The sequence below is a fragment of the Pangasianodon hypophthalmus genome, chromosome 20 (assembly GCF_027358585.1).
Source record: "Pangasianodon hypophthalmus isolate fPanHyp1 chromosome 20, fPanHyp1.pri, whole genome shotgun sequence".
NCBI classification, from domain to species: Eukaryota; Metazoa; Chordata; class Actinopteri; order Siluriformes; family Pangasiidae; genus Pangasianodon; species Pangasianodon hypophthalmus.
Genome location: NC_069729.1, coordinates 16469852 through 16497849, shown reverse-complemented (window position 1 = coordinate 16497849; position 27998 = coordinate 16469852). Strand labels below are relative to the sequence as shown.

Here is a 27998-nt window from a genome sequence, read left to right as displayed (position 1 = left end):
CACTGGATGAGTATTAGTTTTTTAGTACTGCCTGAGTGGTAGTACTAGTACTAGTAATGACTAATGTTTTTCTTAGTACTTGCTGAGTATTAATTTTTTATTTTTTTTTTTTTTTACTAGTACTGACTATTATACATTTTTTAGTATTATTAATTTAGTACTGGCTGAATATTGCGAGTTTTTTCTTAGTACTTGCTGAGCATTATCTTTTTAGTACTGGCAGAGCATTGTTATTTTTTTTGTACTGGATAAATATTATTGTTTTTTTATTAGTACTGGCTGAATAGTATTATTTTGTTGTTTGAGTATTAGCATATGATGATTGTGATTAGGAATAATATGATTAGGCTATACAAAGGTTACTTTAAAACACCAAGTATTACACATGCTACAAGGAAGCTGATGGCTGGAATGATCCAGATGGAAGTCAGGACAGATCAGCTCTGCCTGTATGGATGAACATCTTTGAGAAAATACCCATGTAATTTCAAAAATATATGACCTAGTTTGTAGGTTTTATGGTGTTTGCCAAGCCAGCAGAGCCCAGCATTTTTGTCAGGACTGCTCTGAAACCTGGAACCCAACAAACAAGTTTACTCAGAGCTTTGTTGTCTTCTTACCTATTACTGAGAAAAGGATTGGTGCTGTTTGCTCTGTCTATTTGCTAGAAGTTATTGCATAAACCTGGCTCGCCCTTAGTGTTCAGAAACTTTTTTTAAAAGCTGTTCATCCCTTGATTTTGTTTGTCAGAATTGAAGTCCGTCAATTTTTTTTTTCCAAAGAAGGTCCTTTTGCTCATACTATTGTTTTACCTGAGGCACTTTGAGAATAAAGAGTCAGAACCAGTGAGACCTTGTCAAAGTGTGAAAAATGTAATGTGAATCCGGCTAAAGATAGACTCGCCCCAAGGCACAGAATCAGAAAAACAACAGTCACCCAAGGCCTATCATTCCAGTTCTCACAGTATATTTCTGTCCTGTTGTGTGGAATGTCGTGACATCCTACCCAAGTTGTATTATTCACAAAGAATCTGGGCCAGACGAGCAGACACAGGGCTAGGCATAATCAGACTTACTTGGTATGCTGGACTTGAATTCTGTCAGAATTCCACCTGCAGTCTTACATTTTGAGAATTTGCTCAAAAAATACATTTGTATACATCATACAGGCTGTGAATCCAGGCTTGACCGTACAGAATGCTAAACATTTGCTCTTGCTCTTGCCTTCTCCTCCTTTTCACCCTGTGCTTGCTTATCCCTCCAGCCTTCTCAGATAAGACATGGCCTTTTCCTTTTAATGTCAGCCAGCTCGCACTACACGTGTCTCTATTTTACGGCTTTCATCTTGTCTACGCTCTTCACATAGTACTGATAGGCTGTAACTCAGTCATGATGTTAATTTTTCTATTTGAAGAAAATTCCCGCTTCAAAAGATGACCTTTATTGACAAAAATAATTTGACTGTATTCATCTCTTGGTTAGAAGGCACAAAAAAACAGCAAAGAAGACCAAAAAAAGCAAAGAATTTTCTTTGCAGTTTTGTGTAATGCTCTTGTAGGTTGTCGCTCAATTAAACTTTAGCGTGTTTTATTTAACTTTAAAGGTGTATTAGGCAAGATTTGTCCAAATCTTTCGAGATTAGGCCATTAATGGTTAAGTAGGTAGAGTTAATAAGAATGAAAATAAGACTCGAATGATTTTTTTTTTTTTTTAAACTCCTTCAGCCCACCCCCATTCCCACCCAAGTACACAAAGCTCCGATCCCAAAAGCTACAGCGGTTCCACTTGAGTTAGCATGCTAACTAGAATTATCAATAGCAAGGACTACCATGACACCACTTTCAAGCTGACTTGCCATTTAACTGCTTGAAAGTCAAGTTATAACACTATAAACATGCATAATTCGTCTCATGCTGATTTATGAGAATGGTCAAGACTGTCTTCGCAGTACTTTGCAGTATTTTGCTTTGTAATGAACGCTTGTAAGCTTTAAGCCCTGGTATTAGCATTGTTATCATTGTTAGCATCGTAAGCTACATGCTAGGCCATTCAGCTGCTAGAAAACCAAGTTATAGCACTCACTGTATATACGCAAAATTCGCCTCATACTGGTTTGTGAGAAAGGTCACGAATGACTTCACTGTCCTGTTTTTCTTTGTAACGAAGAAGAGAGGTATCTACTTGTAAGGCCATTCAGACAATTCAAAGTGTTATACGGATTTCGGTTATGTACCTGTACAGTGTCCAGTGCTAATTCCGTGTCCAGCTTCATTCACTTCATCTATATTACATTACTCCATAATGGAAACGTGCTGCCTATATTTATTCTGGTTTTACTGCATTTCTTGCTTAATATTTTCAAAGAATTATCTGGCTGTGCTGGGTGCGTTCCGATTTCAGACATATTTTTTTCTTTCCAAACAGACTGTGATGGGAGTGGAGTGAACGGGTATTAGGGAGTGTCTATAAAATGACTGACAAGAGGCCCATGTAAACACAAACGCGCACTCTGGACCATAACACAGCACTCTGGACCATAACACAGTTTTCCAAATGGGTTTTCTCAGACATGTAATGCATTTGTGCTAAGGCCATGGCTTAAACAATTATTCTAGTCACGTTCTATACATTTTACCAGGTTATTTGTGCACGTACGAAATAAAATACATGCTCTATTGCACCTTTGAAATGGCTTTTAGTCTAATATTTAATGCATAGATTCAGTGAATTAATGCACGGCATAGAAATAGGTTATAATAGAAAGGCCTGGCGGGGGTGGGGGTGGGGGGGTCGGGGGGTTCAATTAGCACTAAACAGTATGATCCCATTATTATATTCCACTGCAAAAATGCAGAACAGAAAATAGCCCCAGAAACACCTATTCTATTTTAAGGAAAGTGAAAGAAATTAAGTGCCACTGTACTTGGCACGTCACACCCAGAGCAAAATCCTTAATGAGGAAAGCACTGGTGTGACATGAGGCACCTTCTGTCATGCCGAATCCCTGCCGAGGGCTTTGCTTGTACACTGTGTCCTGTTTTCCTTCTCCATATTTATTCTTCAAATGTCAAATATTGTCATTGTTTTTCCGTATTGGGATTATTGAAAACAATGATTTGAATGTTTTTTTTGTTCTTCAGGTAGATTTGTGCCTTGAATCTAGCATTCAAGCAATAATTTTCTAACTCTTTTACTTCAGAATGAACTAATCAAGAACAGTATTTACATGACGATAAGCTAATATTAAGGTCATTCATGTAATAGGCTAATTTTGAATGTTTATATTAACGCGCTTGTTTCTGTTGCGTTTTACACAGGGATTCTAAGACGTATGTGGCACATGATATAAGACTAATAATAAATGGATTAAAAATGCTCTGTTATTTAACAAAGAAAAATGCACTTGTTGTTATGGTGAAGTTTTCTGTGAGGAGATATGTTTATTTAACATTTATGGAAGGAGTCTCCAGTGTCAGCGCTTGTAGCAGTCATTAAGAGGAGTGTGCATTTTGCGGTTTTTCGGTAACATGACAAACTGTCTTATTAACTTCAAGAGGATAAAAAAAACAGAAGCTGGTGAAGATACGACTATATAGCTGCTATACTGTAAGTGATAACAGGAACTAACTTGGTCTGAGGCCGTTCCGTAACATTAAACATAACTATAAATGGGTGAATAGTATGATGTTTGTTAATGAATAGAAGTGGTCATTGTAGCCAAATTGCTGAGGTATAAGAGATGTGCTCTCTTTGGATATGTGAGATCCTATAACAGTATGTCCCCAGATGTTTTATTCCTTGCATAAGCAACTGGAGAATGGCTATTTGTTTCATTGTAACTAATCTACATACAGCAGAAAGATGAACGTGTTTCATAAGTAAGTAGTTAACGTTTCCTTGAGTATTGTGTGAGAACCGTGCCGGTTACATTCTCACGATGGAGATGACTAAAACATGAGTAGTTAGCTTGTTTAATCTGATCTTGGAATAAAGTATTAAGCACTTGAAAGTAACAGATTTTGTTCTTGGTATTCAATGATTGCCAATTTAATACCAGCTAATTTTATTCCATTATATCTGGCTGGCAGTTCAGCTTAAACTGGCTAGGGACTGGCAGTGGTGGCTGAACGGTTAAGGCTCTGGGTTACTGATCAGAAGGTCAGGGGTTCAAGCCCCAGCACTGTCAAGCTGCTGCTGTTGGGCACTTGAACAAGGCCCTCTGCTCCGGAGGTGCTGTATCATGGCTGACCCTGCGCTCTGATCTCAGCTTCTTGGCAAGCTGGGATATATGAAAAACTGCATCTCATTGGCTCTGTACTCGTACTCTGCACAATGACAATAAAGTGGAATCTAATCTAAAAAGAAAATTTGCACCCATAGTTACTTACTTTTTACAGATATTTTCATCATTTGTGCCAAATGGCCTATGAATGCTTTATAGCATTTTAAAGCACTGACATATAACTATGTAAGTAATAAACCAACTGCTAGTATAATGTGTTCTAACTAGCTTTCGGGGATTAACATTATTCAGCTGTTTCCACAAAATTAGCCTTAAACTCCTTTTGTACCAAATCCATATGATGTTTTTGAGCTGAAAACCTGATCTGGGAGAAGTCTAATTGACTTTCTCTTAGGAACTTTGTATGAACCCTGTCATTATTAGACCTTCATGAACAATTTGACTCCCATCAGTCTGGTGATGTTGCAGGATTTTATCATCAACTCGCTCCCAGAGTCTTTCCAAAACTCCGCAATCCCATAATTCTGATCACTTGTTTGTTTGAGGCACAGTGTATCCACAGCGGTTTTCCAGAGACGTGGGCTCTTTCCGGTTGATGTGGCTGAACAGCATGTCCAGACTGGAGGAAGGTCTAATTCTAGAGTTCGCTTGTCCACCTGGGGAAAGCCAGACCCCTACACACTTCATTTACATATGCATCAGTAACTCTTTATAAAATAAGTCAGCGTTATGGGATTGAGATGCTGGCTAAGGGCGGTAAAGCTCACAGGCTCAGTTGATGGAACAAACTGTGAAAATGTCCACTTGACCAACAGGATATGAAAGCACTACAGGAGTCATAGTATTATGAAACAAAGCTGTATTTAAATAGGAAATGAAGGTCCAAATCGACTAGACTATCATCAATGCATGACAAAACAATGTCTTAAATACATAGGCATCATCTCATGACCTTTAATTCAACTGATAACAGATGTGATTAATCACTTGGTAAAATTATAGTCAGCAGGTTATGTAAATAGTTCATTAATTCAATTACATTGTATTAACTATTCATTGCAATGAAATCCAGTTACCGTTGCTAGACTAATGAGATTCAGGTTGTTCGAGAGAATATTAAACACTAATTACTAATTACAACTTTTCTTTCCTGAAAAGTAAAAGCTGGTCCTGATTCGTTACTTACGAAGAAGAAGCTTATATAGACCCCTGAGTGAGACACGTTACTCGGACATCAGCCGTGCCTCCTGGTTGGAGAAATAAAGTGGGAGACTATAGTGGTTTTTTCAGAGCAGAGCCAGAGTTTATTTTCTTAAATGTTGTGCTAGTGGGTGTCAGAATTGTAAAAGTGTTCGTAAACACATTTGTTTTTACTGCATGCTATCTAATCGGACACCTTTTGAAGCCGGCTGTGGTTACAATTAGGAGGGATAATTGGTCCAAGAAGCTCCATCTAAGTAGCTAACTATCATATCACTGAATTTAACAGAATTTAACAGGTGTAGCTTGCTACTTAGATAACATGCCTAATTTATATTTAACAAACAATGGATATGTTTAGCTAGCTAACTGTATTCAATTTTTGGCAGCTGTTTGGGCAGCATCTCAGCTTACAGTGCTACGATGTCCTGCATGCTGTAAACATAAATAATTACGTCTTGAACATGGCCACAAACAAGAAAACTGAAAGCCTCAAGAGACTTGAGAAGTATATATGTCTCTCTATTATCACTTAGCATCATTTAGCCTCTGACAGCCAACAAGACCTTAGTTTAGCCAAATAGCACTTCCTGTCTTTTAGTGCTAATCCATGATAATAAGTGGATAATATTTTAGCTAATCTCAATCCGATTCCTAAATCAAATTCTGGTTAGATACTTCAGACAGATTAAACACGTAGCATCAGGTTGGTAGGCTAGTTGCAACCAGGTTATATGCACATCTCTTTTTGTTTACAAATACCAAAGGGGTCTATAGTAAGTGTCTTAAAAGTTGTGATTATTAGCATTATTGTTACCGAGCATTAACTGGGCAGGGATGCAAATGTTTCCAAAAGACAACTGAAGGAAAGAATGAATGTTTGAAATTCAATGTTTTATTGATTGTGAACAGCACAAAAAGCTATTTAGGAAGCATAAAGCATAGGATTAACAGCTCTTCACACAAGTAATAAGCTATTTAAAAGCAAATAATTTAAAGAATATGCAATGCTATTGTACTTTATAATAAAAAAAATAATAAAAAAGGGGCCAAAGAAGAGATGATATTTTTTATGCTTGTTCAAGACAATATTTATAGATAGATAGCAAGTTAAATTTGATTTTTATATTTTATCTATAGTATAAAAGTGCAGCTAAGTAAAATGTTACATTACCTTGATTTTTTTAGGCTTGATTTTTTTTTCCCTCCAATACTTTTTGTGCTTATGAAAAAAAGAAAAGTCCAAACATCAAGAATTAATTTGTTCTTGATGTTTGGACACTTTTTTTTTTGGTCATTAAAGTATCACATTTTTCTCTTTGAAGCTTCTTTCTATCTCAGACAAACTGTGTTGACTGTAGAAGTGCTGATGTATGTCATCAGCCTAGAACTTGGATCCATTTTCACTTTGCAGTTTCATTTTCTGAGCTAAATTCACAGTTAAAGTGGAATTGAATTTGACTCTACTGAAAACAGGGAAATGTATTTTCCAGTGTAAAGCATTGTTATTCATTATGGGTGATGACTTTCTATATTACTGACATCCAAAGTGCTGGAGAAGTGAAGCAGAATCCAAGCTCAGCTCAGCACAGCACAGAGCAGCTAAATTTACAGGTTAACGAACTAACTCGGGCTTCAGTCTATCTATGTCTAAGATGATACTAAAGTGAGCAATTTCTTTTGTTTTGTGAGCAGCCGAACCAATAAATCATCTTCTCGCAACACGTTGTAGCTTCAGACTTGTTGTTTCCTGCTGCTGTCTCTGTGTGAGTCGGTCATTGGCCTCTTCAGACACTGTTATAAATGGCTGGTGCTTTCTTTTGATGGTTTTTTGGAAGGTGTGAGGAAGGTGGGAGTCGGGGTGGCAAAAGGGTTGCCATGGTGATGACTGGTGCTGAACAGAGTGCAGGCAAAGATAAAATTGTGTGGAGTTTGCAGCTCAGAGCTGGTGGAGGCACAAAGCCGCAAGAGTTACGCATACCACAGTCTGAAAGAAAATGTAATAATTGCATGTGCAGAAATTCTGAAAGTGACCACTTTTCATGGAAGCATGGTCTCATCACTGTTAGAATTCACATGATCTAACTTGTATTAAAGGTACATAGGGTTAAAGTGAGTGCATAGTTTGCCATTATGCATAGTTTTTTTTTTAAAAACAATTTAATTTAGGTGAAATTCACTCTTAGGTCATTACATTCCCATTTTACGTTTATTCATTTGCCTCATGCTTTTATCTAAAGTGACTCATAAGTGAGCCAGAATTTAATCTAGAGCTCTTAAAGGGATCATAAGGCTGAAATTATGCTCACTGACCAAAAACAAGTTCAGTATAGTTGTAGAATAAACAGAGAGAATCACACCCAGATGTCATCTCTGTGAGGAGCTGCTATTAATCGGTGCATTACTATACTAAATTCTGAAAAAGCAAAAACCTTTGTGCCTAAACTAATTCTAATCCTAACCTTAACCATAATACCCAAAGAAGTATTTTGGTTATTTTAGATAAAAGCTACTTTTCTTCATGGGGACTAGCTGCAAGGTCCAGTATTCATATCATTAACGGGACATTTGGTCATCACAAATGGCTAAAGACCTCCGTAGACACAATAACAGAGGTTAGAGTATGTGCTAGTACTCAGGAGTACCGTAATCAGTACACTCTTTAATTCTATCTATCACCCTAAAGCTTCACTCTATCGCTATGTAGAACCGAAGAACAGGTTACAAACAAAACCCCTTCATGATTCTCGAACGCTTAGAGAACGCTTAACCCAAGGCATTCACACAGGAACACAGACAGATTCCTTCCTTCCTAACTTCCTTCCTCCCTCCCTTCCTTCCTCCCTTCCTTCCTTCCTTCCTTCCCTCTTCCCAATCAGCTGTCCTTTATCAATCAGCTGTCCCTTGAAGCCAGCCAACCACATCTTCTCGAACTGTTCCCTCCCTCCCTTTTCTCCCTAATTTTGTCTTGGCCAATTCTTACCCATGAAGCAGCTCTCCATTTAAGCCAGCCAACCGCATCTTTTTTGAACCGCTGCTCGTGCTACGTCACAGGCTACGTCGGAGGAAAAGCGATATCTACCCTCTTCCATATACCAACACCTACGATTGGCTAGTGTCACTCTGATTGACAGGGGAGATAGAGTATGGCCCCAACCCCCCCCCCCCCCCCCCCCAGCTTTGCTGTCTTGGCTTCCAGCCGTTGATGGCTGTGGCATCGTCTGGATTCTCACTCGCAATCTCCAGGAGATAGGGCGTGCGCTTTTCTGTTGTGCCGCTCGGAAACCCGAAGAAGAATAATTTACAGCTTACTTCTTGCATTAATACTTTGTTTCAAAACTTGCATATATTAAGCTGGAGTTTGAGAACCACTATGTATATGAATTTATAATTCTTTTCAGAAATTTCACATACAGACTTCATGTACGTCATCTCATTTTGTCATTTTCACAGTTACATGTTTTAATAATAATAAGCCAACTGCAAAAATCAGGATAAATGAATTGTTTAGATGAACTACAGTTAAGATTAGCATCTTTACAGTTTTGGAGGCAAAGCTTATTAATGTAGGTACTGCAGCATTCATCACCTACAAAACTACAGCAAGACATGAAGGCATGTCAGATGTTGTAGAAAATGGCTGTAGCATTTCTGGCTACAAAAGATTTTTTTTTTTCAGTAGTGCACTAATGGCACATTATTGATCTCTTACCATTTCTTGCAGCCTTGCTCTTTTATTTTGTATTGATATAGTAATAAGAAGGCACTAAGAGAAAACTGGAGCCACTTGATTCTGCTCAAAATTTCATCTGAACACCCACCCACCCACACACACACACACACACACACACACACACACACACACACACACACACAGACGCCAGATGTCAGCTTTGACATATTGAGATTGAGATTGATAATTGGGTTACATTGGGATAGTTTAAAAGGCCTGGTCAATGTCAATGTGGGGCATCAGCACCTTAAATTAAAATGTAATATGTATAATCTAATAAAATCAGCTGTGTTTTATGCGTTATGAGATAGAGTAGTCAAATTTTATTCAGTCTGCTTCTCATCGCTGCTTGTAAGTCAATTCCAAGCTTTTCTGCCCTGATGTGAACTAAAGTAAAGATTTCTTTTAGCATACAGATTCAAGTTTAAGCCTCACAATATTAACACTATTGTGATATATTTATTTATTTATTTATTTTTTTAAATTTTAAATGTAATGTAACAGAATATGAAAATCTATGACCAGTATGCGAATATGTACGTGTATGCCCAAAAATAGAAATAAGGATTTATTCTCATGTCAATGTTACTTTCTAATTTAATTTTAAAGATTTATTAGGTCTGTAATAGAATATATCATACTCAAATAAACTCCATAAACTATCTATAAACTTGTAGATTCAAGTTAAATGGTTATGAATATGACTTTTTTAAGATTAAAACTCAATGGATCTCTGAAAGTAATGTATTCTCAAGAATAGATCTAGTATTATTGCTGTTTTATTTTAGATAGCCATAAATAGAAATAAAATTGGCTTAATAAAAGAAATAAAGAAGGATTACTCTGTTTTAATTGTTTTGCAGCCTATAATATCACCTTATTGTGAAGTCTACTGATTTTTTTTTTAACCCTGTCTATGATATTCATATATTTGTGACATCCATTAATCAGGGCACGCTTTCTGGTGACTTTCTGATAACATTATGATATTAGACCTGTTTTCTGTTAGTATTGTTCTCTTTCTAAGTCTAATTTAGTAATATATGAAAATATATGTTTATGTGTTTACTGCAGAATATATGATTTTATTATTATTATCATGCAATAAAACATAGCTGTCCAAAATGCAAACCCATGTCTGGCCTTCCTCGTACACCACGCCATAGTCTACTTACTCTAATTATGTGCACCTTTTATACGAGGTCAGCTTTCTGTGCTCTCGGAGCCTGGGGAGCTGAGCTCATCTCCAATTATCCCTTCACATCTCTCCTTTTCTCCTCCCATAGCGTCTATAATTATTGGGAAGAGCCAAAAAGCTTTGCGGGAATCGTGCCAACATGGCCCAGTCTGATTGCTCCGATCTCGCATCTCTCTTTCTTTCTTTATTTTCTCCTCCTCGGAACTGAGCTGGAGCTGACCCGAGCCTGAGCAATGCACCGCAGATGCAATATGATGCTCCGGCAGTTTCAGTGGCTCTGCTGATTAACTGTCCTCCGTCTTGTGTGCTTAGCACGCATGACGCATTGCCTCAGTTCACAGCTCTCATTATTCACCTTCAGGTTTCTGCTGAATGGTGGAATCGGGACTAATGATCTATGACTTGTAGCTTCATCATGTAAAATATGGGGGGAAAAGCTTCTGAGGTTATTAAAATCTCTGAAATTGGTCATTAACCCTTACATTATGTTTAGGTCAAGATTAAAATTTTTCTGTGATTGCAAGTGAAGTAGGTGACACAAGGTGAAAATGATGTGTTAATTAGTGTTTGCAAATACAAAATGAAACGGCGATGCCTCTGGCACTTCCACCATCTGTTACTTCCACACACACACCTGCTTTCAGGAACACCCCTACCTTAGAAAGGGGCTATATGTGCCGATTTACATCAGGTTTGTCTTTATATTGCTGATAACTGAGGTAATATTAGTTAATTAATTCGGATATACTGCCAAAACGATGCTGATCTGAAACCAAGAACACTAATGCAAATTATTTATGTGACCACCACTGGAAAAATATTATGAGCAATGTCTGAGGATTTGAAGTGAAACTAGTATAGTTACCAAATAAAAGAAATAATTAAAAGAAAAAAAGTTAATTGTGATAAAAAGATTTGACAAAATATCATAGACAATTGTCAGAGGAAAAACAGCAATGTAAGTCTGACAATATTCTTGCTTTTTTTCAGATTTTCTTCTCCCTATTTTCCTCCTAATATTGGTCATTTGGCAGTTCCCCACTCCCACCCACTAGCTAACATAACTCCTATCACATTACTGCTACAAACTGGGAACAGTGAAGGCTAGCATGTCCTTCTGCCAAGACACATGAAGCCACCACATCTTTTCAAACTGCTGCTCGTACTATCTCACAGGGCAGTGTAACACACGAAGTGAAAAAACGCTAACCGCCCTCTTCTGCATACACGAGCTCACAGACAACAACGATTGGCTCGTCTTGCTCTGATTGACAGAGGAGAGAGAGTACGCCGTCCCTCCCACCCAAACACCATGGCCAGTTTTCCTCTGTTGGACTCCCAGTCCCGCATGGCCGTGGCATCATCGGGATTCAAACTTATGATCTCCCGATGGGTTTTGTTCAGCACGTTGGATAGTGCATGTTCTCAGAAATTAACACCAATGTTAACATAAACAGGGTTCTGTTTCTAGCTGAGAATATGCAATGTGCATTTTTGATGCCGCTTTCTTTATTTTGTATATTTGACTTTTGTGTATGTTTTATGTTCTATTATTTAAATGTTTTGGTCATTGGCCGGGTTTATTTTTTGCTGGTTGCTGGTTGTGGCCGAGCTCCACACCCAAGCTTGGGCGACAAATTTCACTTTGCCTTGATCTTCCATGCATCAGTTGTACATTGGTTGGATTGGTGCCATTATCTGCAGCTCCATGGATCCCTGGAGCACCACTTGGAGTGGTGGTGCCCAGTAGTCATGCGCATGTGTGACAGTTTCAGCCATTTTCATGGTTTGATGTGTGTCCATGAAATTGATGAAAATTCATAGTTTGCCATAGTTTTTGTGCCAGGCTTTCCCGCTTCACTCCCACATTAACCACACGTTATCTGGATCTGTTCTGTTGGCTTGGCTTGATGAAGTTCTGCCAAAAGTGTGTCTGTGTACAACATTTTCATTAGCATAATTCCTTCCTACTCAGTCACAAAGCTTAGGGTGGGCAAACAAGTGATACATTAGTGCTAGCTTCAGCCTCCATTAACATGACTGGCACAGAAGTGCGTCTTAGTTTTTGTTTGTTTTGGGTTGATGTCTTCCTTATGGGTGTATGAATGTAAAACCTTCTGTACATTAACAAATCTAGGGAAAAAAAAATCATAAAATCATATATCTGTAGTGAAGCCTCAATGAATTTCTTATTTTTTTCTGTTCTTCGTTTTTGTCCCACTTTCAGGGATGATTCTGAAGACTGGAGACCAGCTAGACTTAATCAAAGGGTACATTGATTGCCACCTTGCAGGCAAATGTGGCCAGTTTGCTGACAAATGCAGAAAAACAGAGTGCATTTTAATGGAACTTTCATCGAGTGATGGAGTATATAGATTTAAGTAAACTGTCTCATCACCACTTCTTTTAAACTGAATGTTAAGGCTTGGATTAAAAAATGAGCTCTATTGGACACTCTATTTAGACCGACCTCTTGTAGAAGAATACATGACAATTCGCCTCGATTACAGTTGGTTAAAAGGCATTCGGTGCACTTTGTGGTAGCGCACTAATTGAATTGTGATACAGAGTAATCAGTTTAGCAGTATAAGTGGAAGGAAGCGGTTTGGGGTGGAGAAGATGCTACAATTCACCCTTAACCCACACCTACCCTTGACTTAGCCATAACCCTGGGTTTCCTTGGCAATTTGACTTTTTTGGTTTGGTTTTTCCATCATACGTTGTTGTGAATTGGCAGACTTTATAGGTGACATCATCCAGTGATGCTAGAATTGGCAGTTTGATGGTTCAGTGGCTGTTGTGGTTCTTATAACTTCGTTCATTCTCAAGATTAGATTCTTGTAGATAATTTGCAAGGTTGTATCTAGTGGCAACATCCACCATAATGGACATGGTCTGGTGAAAGCTTGGAATGTTTAATTTGTTGTTGCTGACAGATGTTTGAGACTAGGGTGCAAACGTGCTTGAGACACCAAGCAGGAAGGTTAAATATGGCCCTGAAACATGAATCTCATTAATATCCGTTTTACCGCGATGTAAACTCACCACTCATTAATGGCTTTCTGTCTTTTGACATTTGCTCTGTATATCTAATCATGTGTTGAAAAATATTGCAGAATGCATAGCCACCCTGCGGAGATCTCTGGCTAATTAATACAATTTTGATGCAACTTTTAACCCTCATATATTCCAGACATGACTGAACTTAGCAATTCTAAGCAGTGCTTTTGATGATAAATTACAGTGAGGCTAATTTCAAAAGATTCATTTTTTTGGAACTAGGCTTGGTGTGATTCTTATTTTTATCAGTTAAACTATATTGAAAAACTTCTGAGCAACAATTCTTTCATTCTGACACTATTTGCAGTTTCTCATTTTTGCTCATTATTGTCTGGAAATTGCTTTTTGTCAGAGAAAGAGGTTTTATTCGTGCTCTTGTACATTGCATTTCTTCTGTGCTTGGAGAATTTTGTTCTCTTTTAATGTGGAGAAATGATTGCTAAAAAATGGCTAGTGCAGGTTCCTGCACAAATAACTTGATGGAGGTAAATAATATTAGCTTGACTATTCATTCTGTTGATTTCTTTCTGCATCCAGAAGCTATTGTTTAATGGTATCTATTTGTTCTTCAGAAGACAGGTAGGAAAATGGGTATAAACTGAATCACTGAAGTGTGTTGTATCTGCTATCTGCTATCATTCTACAGTGTGGAAAATCATTCTATAATATGGAAAGCCATAACAGTAAGGAAAACAATTCTCTGAGCAAGTGTGTCTAAACTTTTGACTGGGTAAAGTAAATGTGTACTTAACAATCATAAATTCATTAGCTAGGCCACCAGGCAAGCAAAAGCTCCATTGCTGCCCAGCAATGTTTTGGTTGCCTGGAAACTTAATTGACTAAGTTATAAAGTGGTAGCTAATATAATTTAATTACACATGTCAAGCTAGTTAGTTTGTATAGTTAATACAGACTAAGATTACTGAATGAGTATATGATTATTATCCTCTTTTAAAAAGTTTCTACTGTAACACATCCTGTTTGTGGCCTCAAGAAAAAAAATTGCGTTTCAGCTACGAGCTGTGGTGTTCAGTCCTTACATCACACATAAAAGATATTATTATTATTATTATTAAATTTTGTGTCATGTAACAACAGTTTACTAAAATATCCTTCATATGGGATTCCAGTCTAACTGATTTGTGCAGTAAAACTTGCTCTTCTGTATTCCTCTTACTATCAGTCTTTATGTTTGCGCAGTCCCAGTTTCTTTGTTAGATTGTGAATATAATCCAGGCGATGGTTTGAGAACTTTTCCCCCCATTTCACTAAGCTGTTGAAATGATTTTCAGATTTTTTTTTTTTTTTTTTTTTGCTGACACTGTATGTTGCATCTTCTTGCATTTATGTGGCTGCTCTGTTGATTGATGAGCAGTAAACGATATTATTTATGTTCACCGCACTGGACACTCTTTCACAGATTGAACCTCACTATTGGGAAATACATCACCTTTGATTTGTGCTCTGTTGAAATCACATCACTGGGTTTGGCAACCGCTGAAGCGAGCTTTAGGCGATGGAGAATGCTTCCTATTGTGCTCAACTTGCATCTGTTTTCTTTGTCCATTATCTCCTCATCTTGGCCATGTTTGAAAATGTGTTGAATATAATAAGTGGTGTTTATCTTTTAGATGAATTTATTAGCACTTTGATTTGTTTCCTACAAAATGTCATTCATATTACTCAGTATTAAAATGTCATTCTCGTTACTCACACATCAGTAAAGTCACTCACACTACAGAAATGACATACTTTTGACACTTATTGTTTTATTGTTCAGACTTTATTGTTGTCCATGCCTTATTCTCGACATCATTCAGATTCCTTGCTGTCAATCCACACCCATTTTTGATACCCGCCTGACATCAGCTGGACCACGTTACTTCATTCCTCATTAAGAGCTTTTGAGAACCGTGACAGCTTCAACCAGGCATCTACAGTATCACCAGTTTTGCCGTGGCATTTTCGTCATGGCTTCTGCCAGTGAATACAGCGTGGGCAGAATCCATTCCATCTGTTGTGTCTGAAACAGTGTCCCGTAAATTCATTGTTTGCTCTGAGAGGAATTATCAGGGCTAAGCAGACTTTCCTTGAATTTTCTGGCCTCGCAGTTGCGTATGCACGCCTCTCGAACGTTACTGTGGAGTCGAAAGAGTGATCCATATGTCAGGAGTGAGTGAGTGTTTGCCAGCCGAGCGAGAGAATTGACACACCTGGAGAGGAGAAAGAGGAAAAAAAAACACAGAGCAAAAAAAAAAAAAAAAGGCTTGAAGCAAAAATTATACACAACGGTGATGGCTTTGTGTCCTTGTAATGCAGTTAGTGTTCTTTATAGTCGTATAATTTGTTTCCTATAAAGATGCACTGGTCAATATATTTAGTGTATTTACTATTACAAATAATGAGAACAACACAATGAAGTGTAATTGTCAATACAATGTGATCGAAGTAAGTGTATCATAAGGCTGACAGAAGAAGTGCTTGAAAAAAAAAAAAAAACAACGAAACATGCTGGACTCCTTGGTTGTGTTTATATCCTTCCTGTCAGTCAGGTTACATACACACCCTCAGTTTTACTGCTCATTAATGCAAACATGGAGGAATAAAGTGCTCATTGCTTAAGCACTGTGAGATATTGTTGTGGGGAAAATTTGTAATGCTGTTAAAAAGAAATAAAATTTGGAAGCTGGTTTTCGAAAATGGAGATACCTGCTGACTGGATACTAAATCAGCTACATTTCTCCTGGACATGTAAGTTATTAAAGTTATAAACAGTCATTAATGTTATAAACTGGTAAAGAGTTTGGATCACCAGCCAAAAAACAACAATAAGTTATTTGGTGTGTGTCAGTATTTTTTTTAAAGCTAACTTTGTCATAAGTAGAATGAGTGTAAGATAGTTAGCTATGTTTTGATAAACCAGCAGCCTAAAAACCAACCATTTTGTATTAAAAAATGTCTGCAAGTTGCTTAGATTGGATACATTTATCTGGAAATTGACAGGTAGAATGTTTCTGTAGACTTGTGAATGGTGTATCAGTGTTTTGTGTGTATAATTGCCATGTGTGCTAATTTTGCCTTAACTTGCTAAGTAGAATGAGGTGGATCTAGCTGGCTACCAAACTAACTCTTGGAGATTCTGGTAGGTGGGACTTTGTGAAGATGGTCATGGGTGGGAGGTAGGATCAAGGAGTGGGAAAAACCATTCCGATGTTTTTGGAGTTCACCTTTCAACATGTCCAAGTAGTCCAATTGAACAGAATTTCACAACTTGTTCCATTGCACACTTGCACATTTGTATTGCTAACCATCTGAGCAGCTCTGTGACTTGCTAAGAGTGACAGCTTTGCTCTTTACATGTTACCATTAATGAAGTGGCTGTCCTTTTAGGTGATAGGGAAGTGTTATGATCAGCATGACTCGATAAACCACTACATTCAGTTGTTTCCAGTGTGCATGTGCAGTTCCGGCTAATAGTGTTAAACACCAGAAGAAGACTTTGAGAATAAGACTTGAGAGTTTGAGAAGAATCTTCTGTGGCTCATTAAAGTCACATGTGTTACATGAACAAGCATTTTACTGTTGTGAGTTGTGTCATTTGATGTATTCTAACATGTAGTTTGTCATTGTCTATAAACAGTGTTGACACACCTCTTTCTTTTTGATGATGAACCCTATTTTCTGTTTGAAAATAGTTAATAACTGAAACATTGCAATATTTTGCAGATCTTAAATACTGCCACATTTATACCTGTAACCTGGGCTTTTTTTAATCTTTTAATTTTCTAAAACAGCGGCTCTGAGAATGAAGCAAAATACCCTCTGAAATGGGACGCCGCCATTACAGTACAAGAAAGTGCCATTTTATTAAAAATATATATTATTCCACTTTTGAGTATATGGTATAAAGAAATATAGAGTGGTTATTAGAATTAGCAACCTTTCTATTGGCTTCCCCTCAGCAGGTGACCAATGTTCCCAAGCAGCAGCTACTGGTTCAGTACTGCTTTTTTTTTTTTTTTTCTTTTCTTTTTTCTTAAACACACCAACCAAATGGAGCTCTGAGGGAAGGCAGTACAAAACTGTGCCTTGCTGTGTGAAAAGTGAAGTGAATAGGGGCCAATCTTGAGAACAGCTCTGAGCACATCCATAAGTAATGTTCAGGTCTACTGAACATTCACCTTAAAATAATAAATGTTGATGGAGAGTGATGGAAAAGGTGTATCGCCAAACGTATGTAGAAACCTGACCATCACACCCCTATGTTCATATTTAACATCCTATTCCAGATTTAGACCCCCCGCCCCTCCCCAAATCTGAGGCTGTAAGTAACCTCCACTCTTCTGAGAAAGCTTTCCACTGCATTTTGGAGAAAGGCTGTGGGGATTTGCCCATTCAGCCACAAGATCATTAGTGAGGCCAGGCACCAATGTTGGGCAGGGACGCCTTGCGTGTAGTAGGTGTTCCAGTTCATCCCAAAGATGTTCAGTGGGGTTGAGTACAGAGTTCTCTGCTAGCTACTCGAGTTCTACCACACCAACCTTGGCACACCATGTCTTCATGGATCTCGCTTTGTGCATGGGGGTATTGTCATGTTGGAACATGTTTGGGCTCAACCCTTCCCTCTAGTAAAGGGAAATTGTAATGCTACAGCATACATACATTCTAATCAATTGTGTGCCTCCAACTTTGTGGCAACGCTTTGGGGAAGGCCCACATATGGGCGTGGTCGTCAAGTGTCCACATAATTTTGGCCGTATAGTGTACATTGAGCCTGGGTTTGGACCCAGAATCAGAGCTGTTATGTTAAGTATTTCTCTTTTTAAGACTGTAAATTCAGGTGTTTGTGTTCGAGAAACAGACCAGGGCTGTTTAGCAAGTGTTATTCACCCAGACGACTTCTGTTTTGAATAGATATCAATGGCAGCCATTATCAGCGTGGGTTAATGGTAGAAGGTGATATTGTGTTGTGTTGACACTCTCTCCTGAAATGCTAATGTTTTATTGACTTTGTGACCATTGTTTGGTGCAGGCTCTCATTTTCTGAGCTGGTCTTTGTAAATTAAGTATTGTCAAGCCTCCACTCATCACCTGCTGATTTCGCTCTCCTGTTTAAAAGAGTTTAAGCGAGTACACAGTTGCTGGATGGGATCATTTTTAGTACCCTGCCGTCCTGTCATCTGCAGTGACTCCCCTGCTATTGGATCAGAGTGAATCCATTCATCTTTAGCAGGGTACAAATCGGCCCAGCAGTTGGCCTGCTTCAGTTATCTCTTTCAGCTGAGTTCACAGTAGACCATCCAACCAAATGTTTGGAGCTCTGAACATCTAAATATTTTGTCACCGCAGAGATTTATGTTAATATTCTCCAAAGCAGAGCATATAAGGCAATGGCCTTGGAACATGAGATAAGCTAGATTGTTTTTTTTTTTTTTTTTTTTTTTTATAAACTGATTGTCCATTTTGAACAACACTGAGCAGCACAGCTGGAACCATGTCATTGGAAAAGACCCCAGATGGCTTCTCAGTAGCGACATGATTTAGTCTTGGCTCTGGATTCTTATTAGTGATGTCAGATAATTAACTTAAGCCAACTCTAGCCTTTAGCTTCATGTCTAAACATCCTGTTGAGCTACATGTCAGAGAGTACACACACACACACACACACACACACACACACAAGGAGGAAAATCCTTCAGGGATCATGGTAGTGATACACAGTGCTGAGCAACAAATACAGAAGAGCAGCAAATGCCTCAAGTCAGTGATGTATTGGCAAGAACTGGAACTTAATATGTCAATTTGGAAGGAGGTAGTCCAGGAATAGCTGCCTTTTATGAGTCGGTATAATGGATTCAGTATGGAGCACGGTATAAAGCGCCTACATTAATGATGAATATAAAGTGACTGATAAACCAAGGTTTAGCTGAAGTGGTGGATCTTCATTTGTTTTGTTCAGGACAACTTAATTGTGGTTCACCTGATCAATCGCTTATGTCCATTTCCATAATACCAGCTGGTTTACCTACACTATTTTTCAGCACAGCACATTGATATTGGTTTGCTGCTTGTTCTGCTGAGAAGTGAAGTTTGGAGGATTTGATGAATTCTTAATGGAGGCAGCCCTCAGGCTTTCACTGGAAAACCATTCATTATGGAGAGTGTCCTCTCAAGATATACTCGCTTTACTCTCAAACACATTAGAGCCCTGGCTAAGACATGCACAGCGTATTGTAGTCGTGTTCAAAACACATTTAGAATCATCTTTTTTTAAGATAACACAATAAATGAGATGAGATTAATATTAACAAAAAAGGTTTGTGTTTTTTTGTTTTTTTCTGTGAGTTGGACTGCATGTGCCAATTCAATTAGCATCAACTTTAAAGGGCAAACCAGAGGCACTGTGGATGATTTATCTTGTGTGAAATTTACAGTCAAACACGTCCAGGCGTTATTTGTAGAGGTCCGCTGACTGTTCTGAACCCGTGTGCCTGTGTCTACCTTTGAGCACACATTGTAACAAATATAAGTATATTCATAAATACAAATGCTCTTGAGTGAATACTCTTGACGATTCCTAAACCAGCCCTATAAACTAGTAATAAATTAAAGGGCTACATACAGACATAGATGTAGTATTGTTTGGAAAAAAACTAACAAAACAGAAAATGAGTAATGCTGACATGCTGTGGTTGTGGATGGACCACAAGAGGTGTATTTTTGTGTGCATATATGGAAATGTGGTGTGTCATCAATTTTGTGTGTGTGTGTGTGTGTGTGTGCATATGTGTATACACTCACCGTACACTTTTATAGGAACACCTGTACACCTGATTATTTATAAAATAATGCAGATGCAGGTCAAGAGCTTCAGTTAATGTTCACATCAAACAGAATAGGGAAAAACTGTGATCTCTGTTACTTTAGTCGTGGCACGGTGGTTGGTGCCAGATAGGCTGGTTTGGGTATTTCAGAAACTGCTGATCTCCTGGGAATTTCACATACAGCAGTCTCTAGAGTTTACACAGAATGGTGTAATGGTGTAAAAAACATCTTGTGTGCCAAGGGTCTGCAGGCTGAAACACCTTGTTGAGCAGACTGGTCTGAGCTGACAGGAAGTCTATAGTACCTCAAATAATCAGCTTTTAAATCATAATTTAAATCATAATTTACAACCGTGGTGAGCAGAAAAGCATCTCAGAATGCACAACACATCAAGCAACGAGGTGGATGGGCTACAACAGCAGAAGACCACATGAGGTTCCACTCCTGTCAGCCGAGAGCATGAATCTTTTATAAGGCTATCGTGGGCACAGACTCGCCAAACTGGACAGTTGAAGACTGGAAAAAGAGCAGAAGATTGTTTTTTTTTTTATCTTCAGCTGTCCAGTTTGGGTGAGCCTGTGCCCATGATAGCCTCAGATTCCTGTTCATGGCAGACAGGAGTGGAACCCAGTGTGGTTGTCTGCTGTTGTAGCCCATCCACCTCAAGGTTTGATGTGTTGTGTATGCTGAGATGCTTTTCTGCTCACCATGGTTGTAAAGAGTGGTTATTTGAGTTACCATGGCCTTCCTGTCAGCTGGAACCAGTCTGTCCGTTCTCCTCTGACCTCTCTCATCATCAGACCCTCCGCTCACTGTATGTTTTTTTGATTTTCTTGCCACTCTATGTAAACTCTAAAGACTGCGTGAAAATCACAGGAGATTAGCAGTTTCTGAAATACTCAAACCAGCCCGTCCAACAACCATGCCACCATCAAAGACACTGAGATCACAAAAGATTTCTGATTTTTGATTTTTAAGTAACATAAAATAATTTTTCATAAAGTTCACTGCGAACACTAGCAAGTGAGCTAACAGAAGCTAGCTTGACAGGATTTCTGACAGGATTTTTAAGTGATATTAATAAATATTTATATTATTTACTGCAAATGCTTGCCAGATGACTAACAAACTAACCTGACATGATTTCTGATATGATTCTTATGTCATATTAATGAACGTTTGTATACTTTACTGCTAATGTTTGCTAATAAAGTAACCTGGCAGAATTTCTGATAGGATTTTTTAAGTAATATTCAAAAGTGTTCAAAATCTTCACTGCTAATGCTAGTGAGCTAACACGCTAAACTGACAGGATTTATAACAGGATATTTGAGTCATAATAATATATTTCTATTCTTTACTGCTAAACTTGGCCAGATGATTAACAGAATCTAACATGACAGAATTGATAGGCCATTTTAAGGTAACTTGACCTATTCAGCAATGTTTGCAGCCAATATATGAGCTCAGAAAGCAGTTTGTCTGTGCCACCTGGTCTGTAGTCTCTGGACAGACTCTTCCTGTATACAAGCTTGTGGAAATTGTTCTATTTTGATGTGATGCTGCTGATTTAGATGATATCCATATACAGAATTGGGAAAATCACAGTTGATTGCTATTGCATTCTCAAAATGTCACTGCTCTGTTTGTTCCTTTAAACTAATGATGTTTAACATCACGAACCTATCTTTGTATTGCTTTTTCCCATCTGTTAGAGATTCCAGTTTTAATTAGATAATTAAGTTGACATCATTTGCATCTTTTGCCTTCTTCTGCAACTTTTACATCCCATTACACGCTAAGAGCTAGCCAATAAACACAAGCAAATCAATTACACGTTCACCCGTTCACTTCACGGTCACAGACTGTTAAGCAAATCTAATTGGATTTCTCCAGTAGAGTGTCTTAACAGTGGAAAGCTTACTGAAATGTTAGAAGATGAAAAAAACGAACCACTTTTACCACGTTAAGCGAGACGTATTCACATTTCCTTTGGTTTTTCATTTTATCTACATCTATTGCATCCCGTTACTCAGATGTTTTTTTTCTGCATGGTGATGTCTGTCATTTCTCATAGAGTACAGGAGGGAAGCCCCTTTTTTTTTTTTTTTTATTAAATTGAAGTTATGTAGTGGAAACCAAAGGACGAGTAGGGAATCTTTAACAGCCGTGCTGCCTTCTGGCGCAAAATTGATGGGCGCTATAAATAAAATTAAGCTATATGTGACAATAAAATCTTGACTATGGGTTCTGTTCTGTTGGTTTTGAAAGCATGTGTCTAACAGAGAGACACAGATGACAGTCCCATTGTGTCATCTGTCTTTCTATCTATCGAAATGACTGTATACATTCATATGCAAGGAGATTTTTAGATTGATTTCAGAGACTGTTTGACTGTAGTGCATGTTTGATCATGTTGATCTGCACTTGAGGTGAAGGCAAGGTCAATATTGTATGTGTGTCTGTGTGTGCACGCATGTATGTGTGTATTCCTTTCCTCTTGGTCTTGAAAATCAGCCTCTTTCCAGACACACACAGATGGCAGAGTCCCTCATAGGCACAGACGTTATGCAAATGAATCAGGGCTTATCATGTTCAGCTGGCAGGCCTGGCTTCCTTGGGCTGTTATGGCTGCCATGGCTAATTGGGAGAGATTGGACCTTTTTAAACTCGGGACCATGCATGCACAATCTCACACACACACACACACACACACACACACACACACACACACACACACACTCTTGCGTGACATTCTATTGACATAATTATTAATATAGCTAACTAACGCTATGCCTACACCTAAATACATCAGTAAACAAAACAAAACCTGTTGGCTCTTTTACTTTTCCCTCCTTGTGAGGACCTGATAAATGACCAATTAAAGTCAAAATTTTAAATTGCTATTTTTTTGGGGACATTTGGTCCTCACCAAGACGTAAAGACACGCTCACACATACAGACACACACTCTGTCCCTCTCGCTTGATACTAATTGCAATGGATTGGCCACATGCATCCGCCTTTTTCATGTGAATTAAAGTTAAAATGTCTCCTGAGCCCTTTGACATTGAACTGTATGACAGTTTTAACCTGTATGATGATGAATGAAGTAATCAGGCCAGCCTGACAGAGTTGCAAACCGCTCACAGACATGGGGTTGAAGCCCTCATCTGCCTCAAGAGCTGCATACAATCCCCCGTATCTGACTTGCATCTTACATGGTATGAACGCAGACACTTGAAAGGGTAATGTAAAACTATGGCTATAAAAGTAAACATCACATAACACAGTGCTAAAGGCAGTGATGACGATGATGGTTTTGTTAATGATGTTGATGATGCTTGTCATGCATTTAGTGCACTTTAATTCAAAAACAGATGAAGAGGAGGATTTAGTATGCAGTTAGTCAGGAGGGGGAGGGCTTCGGCACTAGGGTAATATTCCGTAGTAAATATATTTTAGTTTGTATGTCACAACACTAATGCAACTAATGCAATTTAATTTTTTATCTTCCACTTACAGAGCACTTTGGAGGCAGTGTCTTAAATGGCCAGACTGAATTGCCTTTGTAGTTTATTATGTGGCTCCACTGTAATGTAATTTTCCAAAACAGCACAGTTGATCCTAGCTTTTTGTGCCGTGACAAGAAAGATTTGTTTATTACATATATGTACTTTCTCATACTTCAGTTTAATCAATCTTTGTGATGTGGACAACCCTTCTCTTGTTTCTTTGAAGCATTCATATGCTTGTGTACAACAGTGTTGCAGTCATTTAGACCCAGAAAAACAGTTGACAAATAAATATTCCATTGATCTGTTGATAACCTTTGCAGTAATCCTAATCTTTACCAATAATGAGGAAGGCATTTACCTCTGGAGTCGAAGCACAATGGTTTATTAAGAGTCTGATAAAGAAGGCATTTGTTTGGGGGTGGGGGAGTGGGGGATGGGGAAGGGTGGTGGAATGTCCAGTACACAATTTGTTTGCTTTAATCCAATGTATGGTCCATCTGTAACAAACTTGGTAAACAGATTGACCAAAAACATTTACAAGATGTAAATGATTCCCCTCAGCCTTATCCACACTCTCACAATTTGCCAAAATTCCTATAAGGGGCACATATAAGTAGAAAATCAGATATGGATAATTTCTTTTTAAATTTTAGACTTCTTGTTAAAAAATTAATTACTACCACATTCCATCCTCTATAATACTTGTGCTATTTTTGTAGAATAATGGGTTACAGTCCAAAGCAGAGGCATATAAGCTCTAAACAAGGCATCTACTGTACAGCTGTCATTCTTTCAAGGCTCAAGCAGGGTTAAAGGGCATCCAAAGCATCATGCATACCTTTCCCTGTACCACTGTGCACATTTCCTTTTAAAGCTTGATGTACATGTTCAGGGCAGTGTTTGGCTACATCTGTTTTCTTACCTGTCCTGTGCCATTTTTGCTTTCTACTCTTTGCTTTCCTGGGTTTGCTGTGTTCCCTGCTTTGCCAATTGGCTTGTCAAGCCCTCTCCCTGCTCTGTCCTGAGAGGCAGCAGAAGTTGCAGACTGCCACACTGAAAGACCCACTATTTTAGTGGAATGAAGGATTGGGGTTGAGGGCAACCTCATGCTATGCCACAATAGTGGTGTCTGAAAAGACTGAGTTGAAAGAGTCAGCATTGTTTCGTAGTACGTGCACCTTTGGATTCTCGGAGATCAGTGCCTCCTTGGGCCTCCCATTTTGTACCTCCTTGATGGGCTCCAGAAAGACCACATGCTTGTTGTTACTGACCTTGCGGCCGGGACCCTCCGTGGTGGCAGGTGGCGTAGGCGTCAGGATCGAAGACTGGGCACTGCATTCATTTGCAGGACTGGGTGTTGCAGGTAGTGGCTGCTTGCGGCACCAGCAGCGGCAGGGCGTCAGATAAAGGTATATAAGAACCAGTACTAGGCTAACCACACATCCCAACAGGGTGGTAAAGCCGGTGTTGAAGGGCTCGGGCTCATGGGAATGCATCGTCACTGTGATGTTTACCTCCCATGTCTCGTTCCGTAAATGTTGTCGGTCCAATGCCATGCACCAATAGACACCAGAGTCCTCCACTCGCACTGCAGTAATCTCCAGGCTGCCATTTGCATACATTCGCATTGCATCATTGTTGCCTGGTGGGACAATATATTCCTTGTGAGGTGATACCCACTGGTAGGTGAGATGTTGCCCCTTCAGTGAAGTCTTACATTCCAGCAACACTGACTCTCCCGCGTCCACTTTCAAATTATTCTCCGTTTCCCACAACTGGTTCTGTCCCTTTACAGTGCAGTTTTCAAAGAAGCGAGTGTGTTCAAGAAACTGTACTGAGGCACGAGGTTCCCCATATACTAAGCATGTATGCTCCACTTGGTAATCCCTGACTGAGATGAAGTTTTTTTGCTCCCATTGTTTGAACATGCTGTACATTGCACACTCACAGATCAAACTGTTGTTGTGCAAGAATAGTCCGCCTTGAACTGAAGCTGGCAGAGCTGCAATGTCCTCAACAGGTAGCTTGGGCATACGGTTAGAGCTTAGGTCCAGTGTAACAAGGAAAGGATGGCTGTGCTCCTGAATGGAGAAGAATGGGAAATCGGTCAGACGATTATGGCTGAGGTAGACCTTGTGCAGGTTGCTCAGTCTGATCAATGCTTTGCTTTCAACTCTAACAATATGATTATTGAAGAGAAGCAACTCCTCCATTCCCACAAGCTCTTGGAAGTAGTGATTTTCCACCTTGTTCAGCTGATTCGAGGAAAGGTCAAGGTGGCGCAGACTGCTTGTGTTTCGGAAGGTTCCAGGGGAGAGGTTGCTCAGATAGTTGTGGGCCAGCCGCAGGGTTACGAGATGGGGAAGTCCAGCGAAGCTGCCTTCCTCTAGCTTGGTCAGATGGTTGTGGTTGAAATCCAAGGTGGCGGCCGTCACCGGTAACTCTTTTGGTATCCACTTCAGTTCAAGATTGCTGCAGCTTAGGATGTCTGATACTTTAAGGCAGCCAGCAGGTAGGCTAGCCCTGGCCAAGTGCAACAGGAGTGAGCTAAGCATCAGATGGGTGGCCACACCCTGAGCACACAGCATTGTGCCGTCAGGATGCTGCTGGAGGTTGGCAGAGCAGCCAGAGTGCTACAGGGGTAGATGCCCACACATTAAGAACACAGTGGTTTAGATGGGATGGCAAGATGGGATCTGGAGCACACTCTAAATCTGATAGGAAAGAAAAATTGTAAGTAAACAAATTTCAAACACTGGTTCAACTAAGCTAAATAGCCAAAGAGGGAAAGACTGATTTATCAAGATGTTATGCTTGTAATTATTACCAGTTTGCAGTGACAACCACATTATTTACCAAGGTTCTAATTTAATCCAATTGATGAAAGTAACAAATAATTTTTCACCTACCAATTGTAGGAGTTTACTCCAAACATCCCAGTAGTTCCAGCTACTAGTAGTGGCAGTTTGCTTGTTAATAGGGCTGTTTTTTTTAAGCACATTGATTATGGAAGCTGCTCTAGTTTTGAGTGTGGTAGCTCTCACGGCAGGGAGCTTTCAGGAGTTCAGGAGCCAGTAGAGAGTTGTAGTTTCTGCCCCATGCCCGACACAGATATCACCACTTCTGCGCTCCCTAATCTTAAAAGTCTGTGTTGTCTTCTAGTTGTGGCATTTGATAATTGCGGGAGAGCCTTAAAAGAAGATTTGGTTGGCTGCTGCAGATTTGAATAAGATCTTGAAGAACGTCAGCATTCTGTCCAGCTTAGTTAAAATAAGTATGAGCTGAGTGCTGCACTCATGGCAGTTCAGAGAAGCAATCTGTTTGCTTTACGCAAAGGATTTATGAGTCATTACTTACAAGCAGAACCATGTCGTTTTTGAAGAAAGCAACAGCATCTCTTTATTTCAGAAGTTAAAAAAATGCGTCCTCAAATTATTTCATCAGTTCCAAACTGAGCGTTGCACTCTTTCAGTCCTTTGTTTCCACACTTTCTTATATCCACGTGGCATCAGGAGAACCGATGTTTATCGGAGGAGTTATCCACCCTTTATGCTCTTCTGGTGCTTCATTTAATTTCAGAAATTTAACATATCCCTCTCTTTTGTTGAGTCCCAGCCTCTGCTTTTCTTCCTTTGTTTTGTTTTCTGTGCTTTTCTTTTTTTCTCGATCTCTCCCACTCTCAGGCTGTCTCATACAGAGCCTGTGTGTAGACTATGCTGTCTCTCTCCCTCTGTCTTGCTGCCTCTCTCTCTCTTTCTCTCTCTCTCCACTCTTACAGTTTCACAGTCCTAGAGGAGGGGCATCAAGGGGTTTCTTCCCAGCACTGATTGGCTGGCGCTAGGAACTATGAAAAGAAGGACTGTTCACTGTTTTTCTCCTCCTTGTATTCTTTCTATTCTATTATGTATTTCTCTTTTTAAAATGTATTTCTTTTTGGCAGGTTATTTCTTCCTGGCTATGGCTCAAGGACTCATTGGTTTTGCTAGTGGTTGTTGGAGTCAACTTTAATTAGCGGGAATAATGATATTAATGTCAAGCAAGGGAATAATTTTGAGCCGTGCACTTTTGCCAGTAATTAAAGTTTGAGCTTTTTAGCAGATTTTAATAATGTATATATAAGATTTTAATATATTGTAATATTAGGCAAATATTATAAGCCAGAAGCATAAAGACATGATTCCATTATGCATTTATTAAAATCAGGGTATTAAGTTTGTTTTAAA

At 39.0% G+C, this 27998-nt stretch overlaps 2 protein-coding genes across 7 annotated transcripts in view; one reads left to right on the top strand and one right to left on the bottom strand.

The window, feature by feature from the left end:
* LOC113538129 (E3 ubiquitin-protein ligase RNF123) overlaps positions 1–27998 on the top strand; it is a 136480-nt gene that overhangs the window by 66007 nt on the left and 42475 nt on the right. The window lies entirely within an intron of this gene.
* amigo3 (adhesion molecule with Ig-like domain 3) lies at positions 8642–27666 on the bottom strand. Of its 6 annotated transcripts, none has more exons than XR_004580181.2 (3): positions 26685–27665; positions 24698–26489; positions 8642–15646 (listed from the first exon to the last, which is right to left on the bottom strand). XR_004580181.2 is itself a non-coding variant. In XM_026933001.3 (3 exons), the coding sequence occupies exons 2-3, from the start codon at positions 26361–26363 to the stop codon at positions 15569–15571; spliced, it is 1395 nt and encodes a 464-aa protein (XP_026788802.3). In that variant the 5' UTR covers positions 26364–26489; positions 26685–27661; the 3' UTR covers positions 8642–15568. The 6 variants fall into 6 exon arrangements, 4 of the variants coding, with proteins under 4 accessions (XP_026788802.3, XP_053083301.1, XP_026788801.1 ...); XM_026933001.3 differs by having other exon boundaries at positions 25047–26489; positions 26685–27661; XR_004580182.2 differs by lacking the exon at positions 8642–15646 and adding an exon at positions 15653–22898.